This window comes from Corylus avellana, chromosome 8 (assembly GCF_965113065.1).
Source record: "Corylus avellana chromosome 8, dhCorAvel1.hap1.2, whole genome shotgun sequence".
NCBI classification, from domain to species: Eukaryota; Viridiplantae; Streptophyta; class Magnoliopsida; order Fagales; family Betulaceae; genus Corylus; species Corylus avellana.
The window spans coordinates 21,991,991-22,000,645 of record NC_142497.1 but is presented as its reverse complement, the minus strand read 5'-3'; the positions used below and the strand labels follow the sequence as shown (position 1 = coordinate 22,000,645).

Below are 8,655 nucleotides of genomic sequence, written 5' to 3'. Positions count from 1 at the left end.
TCATCAAAATAACATAGTCGGGCACCCTCTCTCTCTCTCTTTGTCTCTCAGCTTTATGGGTCAATTGGATTAAGATACCTTACAATTAGGGATCCCGACAATTCTCCTATCCTTAGAATCAGGCAGTAGCGCTAAGCAACCTCAATGAAGATTGAAGCCCTTATGCCTTAATATAGGGGTTCCTTATTCCATTATTTCAAATAATGGGCCCCTCTCACATCCCTTACATTTTTTCCTTGCCCTTGCACTTTAGACATAAAATTATAGGGATCTCAATCAAGTCAATTATATAAGAGTAGTGTTATATACCACTTTTTTATCTCACAATTATCTTATAATATTGACTTGACAGTCATAACTAATCATTAATATTTGGAAAAATTAAAAAAAAAAAAAAAAAAAAAACTAAACTACCAGCCGTTAGCAATATAGTCTCCTCAACGTTCAAAAGGTATTAAAGTAGCTTCCAAACTACTAAAATCTATCAAAAATGACACCTTTTTTTTTTTTTTTTTTAATATCCCTATTCTTTTAACAAATAAAATAATAAAATAATTGTAAAAAAAAAAAAAACCAAACAATTTTTTTTTTTTTTTAAATACAAGAAAACCAAATGGGGGAATAAAAACAAAAAAAAAAAGTTTTTTGGGATAAATAATAAATAATTAGTCACTCTAGTTGGCCTAAATTACAAACTGCTTCATGTCATATTAAAGTAAAATCAAAGGTACGGTTTTTGAGATATTCAAAAAAAAAAAAAAAAAGTACTAAAGTAACCCATCAAACTACCAAATAGATTTTACTTTAATACGACATGAAGCAATTTATAATTTATGTCAACTACAATGACTAATTATTTATTTATTCCTTTTTTTTGTATTTATTCGTCCAATGGTTTTTTTTTTACAATTATTTTATTATTTTATTTGTTAAAAGAATATAGGTATTATAGGAATATAAAAAAATAAGTGGCATTTTTGATACATTTTGGTAGTTTTAGGGACTACTTTAATACTTTTTGAATATTGTAAAGCTATATTACAAACAACGGATAATTTGAAGGGTTTTTTTTTATATTTTTTCCTTATTATTTTTATTTAATAATGACCGGTCCAAAGAATTGGTTGGTACAAATAATACTACATATTGAACTCTTATCTCACTTCATTCTAGTAAGCTGATCTAATAGTGCTCATCCATCCAATAATATGAAAGTAGGATGAGAATGAAGTATTTATCATTATTTTTGTAGTAATGTTAACTTATATACCACACGTACCCATTTTACTTATATTTTATTGGGTTGATATAACATTAAATTATTATTTAAAAATAATAATAATGAGAGGTCCAACTACCGAGGTGAAGTGGATTGGTACGTTCTGTCCCACAATCATTAGACCGTAACGTGGGGAGTGATAATTGGTGCTTAGAGGTTTATCATTTGTGTTGACTTTCTCTTTGATTCCCATGGCATAGATTAGGCAGCTTAAAAGTCGTATATTTAGGATTAATAAATAACAAAAAGAACAATATAATAAGGACAAAAAATTAAAAACATGACTTTACTTTATCCTTGGTCTTATCCATACTTTAAATAATTTAGGGGTCGCTACATAATAAACCATTAAGTTTATCTTTATTTTTAAATTAAATAAAAGAAAATTATATATATATTTGACATGTCCACATAAAGGAGAGGAAAAAGAGATTCGAACTAGTGATCTCCGCTTCAATATGTGTGATCCACAACCGATAGAAGAACAAAAAAAAAAAAAAAAAAAACTAAAAAATATGTATATCTAAAAGTGTCAAATTGTCAAATTCGAGCACCTAATTGTATTTTGTTAGGAATTATGTATTTAAAAAATAGCAGTTTGTTTTGCAGATAAAATGTATATTTTTTTTAAAAAATATAGTTAGTAAGAGAGATAAAATTTTCTTTCAATTCAATTTATTAAATTGATATTTGTTATTAAAATATGTGTATTAAGCATATTAAAAATGCATATAAAATTATGTATTTTAAGAACATACATCAACTTCATAGATGAAGAATTTGAAAGAATACTTGTTGAATCATGAAATGAGTTGACGATCCTTCGTGTAATGAGATCAGACAACCCTTTATGGGCAAAAAGGTATTTTGCATGCACTAGCACATAGGATTCGACCACTTTTGAATATGGTCATCTTTAGAGTGGGCCAAATGCATTTACTTCGACAAAGACAAAACTCCTTATCCAACCCAAAAAAAAAAAAAATTATACACTTATCAGGCTCTAACAATATATTAAATATAAATGTGAAAATCACATGCTTTAATGACTTTGTTAAAGCAATTTATTTATTTATTATTATTATTATTTTTTGACCGAATTGGAGGCATGTAACCTACAAAACAAGAAAGAAAAAATCAAAAATTGCCCGTCCTCAGGGAAGCTTTCGATGCTTAAGAAACGTACGAGAGAGAAGAGAAAAATGAATAGATAGAGAAGGAGAGGAGATAATGTGCGCCCTATTAATTTTCATGTAAAGGCCACTTGAATAGATCAAGCTTTTTTTTGACATGTCTGGACAAGGATAGCAAAAATAAGGATGAAGATTCGAATTAGTGACCTCCGCTTCATGAGACGTGATGCTCAACCAATTGAGTTACCTATTGAAAACGCTTGCCTGAGTAATCCTAGGGTAATTATTTATTATCTCACCAACTTTATAGACTTAATAAAATTTAAGACAAAAAAAAGGAAAAGAAAGAAAAAGCTTAATCAGTTAATAAACCTTGGTTTTCTAGAAGGAAAAGAAAAACAATTAAAACCTCACCAGAATAACATAAGATCATTAAAGACACATTATTACGACAAAACATAACAATAATTGAAGATAATGCAACTTTACTGCTTATATTACATACATTGGATAATGATAACGTAGTCTTTTACGGTTTTACCCGAATAAGCCGCCAACTTCGCAAAACCAATGGGCAGCGACAGCTGGTTTTGACGACTCTTTAGAGGCCTCAACAATAACCCTCTAAACCACCTGCCCCCCTGCCCCATTCAAGATTTAAGGGTTTTTTTTTAATCAATTAAAGATAATGACGGGCAAAATGGTAATTTGACACGGGACACTATTCTCGTTCCTATAATGAATTCGGAGCTCAGAACAGAGTGAAGGTTGCGGTATAGTTCGTGTTCTGGTTTTGTGTTTCACGAGAAAGGCTTCATCGACTGCAACAAAAACTCTGATTTTCTCTCTTACGGGGGGGGGTTTGGTTTTGCAATTTTCTCTCTCTCTCTCTCTCTCTCTCTCTCTCTCTCTCTTTTTTTCTTCTGTTTGGTGGATGAGAATTGTTTTCTGGGAAAGTACCCGGCCATGGGAAAGCCGTCGTTCAAGGATTCTCTGAAAGCGCTTGAAGCGGATATTCAGCACGCCAATACCCTGTAACTCTCTTTCTCTGTCTCTCTGTCTCTCTTTTTCTCTCTATCCGAGATATGAATTTAGTGCTTTTTTAAGCTCTGTGAAATGGGTTTTTGCTTTTTTGCTTAGGTGCGTCTAAATAAGGGTGTGAGTTTGTTTTTCTTGGGTACTGTTTGATTTGCATTCTAAAAGAAAGGTTCTTGCTTTTGAATGTCTAATTGTGCCATAACATGTTGTTAGATTATATTTGTTGTATTGTCCCACATTGATTACTTATGTGTGTATCTGAATTATTGGCCTGATATATAGCCCCCTTTTGTTCTTAATATTCTCAAGATGGTATCAGAGAACAGGTTCTGAATCACCTTCCCCACCCTTTTCCTTTCCTTCCGGCATCATCTGTCTTATTCTCAACACGTGTAATGGCTAATGACATTCAAAATGTTTGTTTCAGTAGAAATTAATCAAATGTTTAATAATGATTCTGAATTTTTTTAGCTTCACATTCAGGCTTTGTTGGTATGACACAAAGCGAATTGCAGATATTTCTTGTAGTGAGATAGAGATGGGACCTGATAAGGAATTTCATCTGTTGGTTGACTTGTTCTGCACACAAAGAACCCAATGTTTTATCTTACCCACTTATGCCCCCCCTCCCCCCCCTCAAACCTTAATGCTTGGCCTATAGATGTGCTCAATCAGAGTAAATTCATTAGTATGCAGTAATACTAATGATATTATTGTTATTTTGGTTATTAGCTTCACTTTTTGGGTGGTGACAAAATGAGCTAGACTAGGCTGCTCAAGTATTTGAGAAAGTGACATCGGATTTTTACAAAAAAAAAAAAAAAAAACTCAAATTTTGCTGCTTTGAGTATGACTATTTGAAAACATGATGGCTTTAATTCCTTTCTTTTTTTTCTTTTCTTTTCTTATTTTTATCTTCAAAAAACAACAAACGAGTTGGGTTTATGCACATAAACTCTGACAAATTCATATTCTATGTTGCTATTGTAGAAAAGAGTGTCTACAATGCTAAGTAATATATTGGTAGGGGATAAGGGACTCTTTCGGATTCAACTCCTTTCTAAGGATCTCAGTTAGTTGGGGTTATGGGGAAGTTGATTGAGCTGAGTAGTTGGGGAAAATGTTTACCACGAATTATATTTGTTGAGTGTCTGTGACTTCTATATATTACTTTGATGATGGGATCTTTGCTGGATATTATTAATCCTGTGATATGCTGCCTTCTTTCCCTTGTTATTCCAGGGCTTTAGATTTTCCAAGGGAGAATGATGGAGCACGTCTTCAGATGAGACTGTCCTACGGTCCACTTGCTCACCTTTTTCTTTTTCTTGTTCAATGGACTGATTGTCACCTTGCTGGTGCACTTGGTTTGCTTAGAATTCTTATTTATATGGTATGCTTCTCTCTGCTTTCCCTTCTCAGCTCTGTTAGTTTCCACTTTCAGATTTGTTTGTTTATACTCTCTCCCCACCCCCCCTCTATTGGGCCTTTTTCAACTGTCGTTTTACTTGTTTCTGTGATTATTTTGCTTCCTATCCCCTTAAACAATGTAGAAATTTATGATGACTTACTTCCTTGTTGGGTGCGGCAATGTGATGGATTGGTGCAGACCTATGCAGATGGCAAGACCACTATGTCTGTGTATGAAAGGAAAGCAAGCATTAGAGAATTTTATGGTGAGTAATATTCTGAGAAGGTGAAAATACTCAATTTTCATGCATAAATATATTAACACTACTGTAACTGCTTCCATTTTGGGGAAAGATGTTCATCTCTCTCTCTCTCTCTCCCCCTCAACCACCCCTCCCCCCAAAAAAAAAAAAAAAAAAGAAACAGAAAAAAAAGTGCTGATGAGTTTGGCTTTCTGTCAACAGCGGTGATATTTCCTTCTTTGTTGCAACTTCATAGAGGCATCACAGATTTGGACGATCGGAAGCAGAAAGAGGCATGTAGCCTCAGATTCAAAAGACAGGATGAGTTGGAAAGGGGGAAACTCTCTGAAGTTGATATAGAAAGAGAAGAGGAGTGCGGGATTTGCATGGAGGTGAACAGCAAGGTTGTATTGCCAAATTGCAGCCATACTTTGTGTTTGAAGTGTTATAAGGAGTGGTAAGCTGCTGTACTTCTCTAAACAAATCTTGTATATCATCCAATAATTATCTACATAAATGACATAAAAAGAAAAGTTAAATATACCATTCTGTAGGCAATTTTAAATACGAAGCATTATGTTAGACTTGACAAATCAGTCCGTTCTCGCTACAAATCGTTCTCTCTCTTGCAAAACTTCTCTGAGAAGTTAGTCTGAAACAGCTCTGCTGGGGAGTCCTCCTCTCCCTCATGAAGCTTCCTCCTCCTGATTCTTTCGGTCTATAGTTTTTTCTAGATCCTTCCGCTTTTTATGCGGCTTTATCCATCGCCTCAGGCAAACTATCCCTTATCTTCCCAAAATCGCAACTTCAGTACCTCCACCACCACCTATTGCCTCCTTTAATTTGATCCGCCATGACACCTCCTTCTCCCGAAACTTTCGTGGTTTTTAGATTTGGCTTTTTCCAAGCTAGATTTGTCATCCTTCATCAGCTTTGCCCACCACGGTCTTCACCAAATTCTCCGCTCCCTGCGCCACCTCCTGCACCTCTGCCTGGCTTTCGTTTGGTTCTCACGAGTCTATGCATGGATTTACACGGCCGCGCGTCCCTGTCATCTCCTCTGCTGGAGCCGCAGATTTTTGGTTTTGGTGTTGTATTTATGATATTTTCTCTCTATATCTGTTTTGTGTTGTTTTCTTTGGTTGTTTTCTTTGGGTTTTAGCTTCCTTGCTGGTGGTGTTGTTTCCTTGTTGGAGTTTGGGAATGGTTGAGAAATCTTTCAAGGTTCGTGCACCTTCCTGTGCCTCTTGGCTATGCTGTCTCTAGCACAAATGGGATTGAGGAACCTTTGCTGTCTCTAGCACAAATGGGATTGAGGAACCTTTTGAGGTTCATGCCCCTTCTCAAATTGCCTTTTCTGGCGGCCCTCAAATGGGCCAAGTCATTCATTTGACCCATTTCCAATAGTCCTAAGTTTTTTCTGCGCCAATGTGGTTGCTTTGGGTTGTTGTTGGGTTGTCCCACCTTTTATTTTTCTTTTCTTCTTTGTTGTATTTCCCATTTCCCCTTCTTCCCCGTGATGAATAGGATACCATTCTGTAATGTCCCTTGACAATCGAAGTTTGTGGCCTTCCATTGGTATCTTTCTTGAAAATTGGACTTGTTAGGCAATCTTCTCGAGAAGATACGATTCAGAACTGAGAACACTATCAGTTTTGAAAATGTCTTTGAGAAGCTATCCAATTGTGAGCACTTATATATATATATATATATATATATTGGCAAGATGAGTAGCTCACACAATAGGTGGTTTATAAAGACATTCATGAGTACAAAGTCCCACATTGATTCCTTAATAGGTAATTTTGAAATGTACAAGTAATTCTAGAGAGCTTCAATTGTAATTTGACTAATCTTTTTGAAATAATAATGCAGATGTAGGTGGTACTTTTCCTAAGTCATACACTTTGTTTTCTGTCTTTCCAAACACTGATTGGGATCTGATGACATATATTTGCTGTTTTCTTTAGGCGTGGGCGATCTCAGTCATGCCCCTTTTGTCGAGATAGCCTCAAAAGAGTAATGTCTGGTGACCTTTGGATCTACACAGATAAGTGTGATGTTATTGATTTATCATCAATACTGAGGGAGAATCATAAGAGACTGTTCATGTACATCGGTAAATTGCCTCCTGTTATCCCAGATCATGTGATTGTTCCATATGATTATCATGTTAGGTGATATAGTTTATGTACAGGCTTTGGAAAGTGTATATGATAAGCTTGGTTGTATATGTATTTCTTGCTAACATACTGAGATGATTTTTTTTCAATTTGGCTATAGTTTTGTTGGTTTCAAGTTGTTAATATTGATTCTCTTTTTTAATCAATCTCTTTTTTTAATTTGGCTATTTCTAGTTTTCAATTGTGGCTGTACCATTTTATCTTTATCCCCCTTGTTAAAGAATTAATCCCCAACACCCCCTCCCCCTTAGGGAGAAGGATCCCCCCATTTCATTTGAAATGGAGGGGATTTATTTAGTTGTTTTAAGAGGGCATTTTTGTCCAAAGAAAATAAAATGACAAAATTGCCCTCCTAAAAACAACTAACTTGTTCCTCTCCATTTTAAATGAAATGGAGAGGATCCAAGTCCCCCCCGTTAGGTGGTGGGGATCTTTCATTTACTTTTGGCAAATTTTTATATTATTATATGATTTTTAATTAAGTCGAGAATTTCTCGCGGGATAATTTTGTTTTGAATAATCTAAACAATTGTGATATCACTACCTTTTCTTTTAATTTTTATAGATGAGGAAAAATAAGTACAAACAATCATCATAGTTATTATATAATTCAAAATACAAAAACCAAAATAAAATTTTAATCTTAACAGTGATTCAACTATAAGGTGAAAATATTGCCAATGAAGTTGGTTGTAGCGGCTTAAGGTGAATGTTGTAGGTATCAACAAAGGAAGCTTATTTTAATTTAGTCTTTGGCCAACTTATGAGGGAGTTGGAGAGACGAGGAGGTAGTTGTATAGTAGTGCATGAGACACTATTTGAGGCGGTGGGGCAGAAAACCATCTTGATCGAATATTTTTAAGGACTAGATTTGAGTAAGAAATTTTTGGTAGACCAAAAGAGCTTTACAAAGGAGAGCCAGAGGTGTTGTAAATAGAAAAGATTTGCTGCATGAGATCAAAAGGACTGGTGGCGCGTGGGGTACACGCCCGAGGGAGGGGGTCGGTGGATGATTGAGCTACAACCGACAATGGAGGAGGAGGCATACGTGGGTGGTGGAAGTCATGGGTTTTTAGTTGATCTAACCTCTAATAACCCAAACAAAAGACTAGAAAAACTAAAAGGAGGAAAAAATGAAGTAGCAAAGAAGAGGTGTGTGTAAGAGAGATGTTACTTCTTTATACCGATTTATCACACCCATTTTATATGGCTGGCGTAACGTGTTTTAAATGTTTTTTTTTTTTTTTTTAGTTTTAAGTGCAGATATGGAAAGCCACTTAAAACACGTTCCGTCAGCCGATATAAAATAATCGAGTGTGGTAAATAAGTGTGAAAAGTAACATTATTCAATATGTAATATCTAGGGTTAC

At 34.8% G+C, this 8,655-nt stretch overlaps 1 protein-coding gene across 1 annotated transcript; it reads left to right on the top strand.

Moving 5' to 3' along the window:
• The first annotated feature begins 3,142 nt into the window (after window positions 1-3,142).
• On the top strand, window positions 3,143-7,437 carry LOC132163192 (RING/U-box superfamily protein). Its single transcript, XM_059573377.2, has 5 exons — window positions 3,143-3,446; window positions 4,693-4,843; window positions 5,060-5,126; window positions 5,325-5,559; window positions 7,073-7,437. Exons 1-5 carry the CDS (start codon window positions 3,379-3,381, stop codon window positions 7,281-7,283), a joined length of 732 nt encoding a protein of 243 aa, XP_059429360.2. The 5' UTR covers window positions 3,143-3,378; the 3' UTR covers window positions 7,284-7,437.
• The last annotated feature ends 1,218 nt before the right edge of the window (window positions 7,438-8,655 follow it).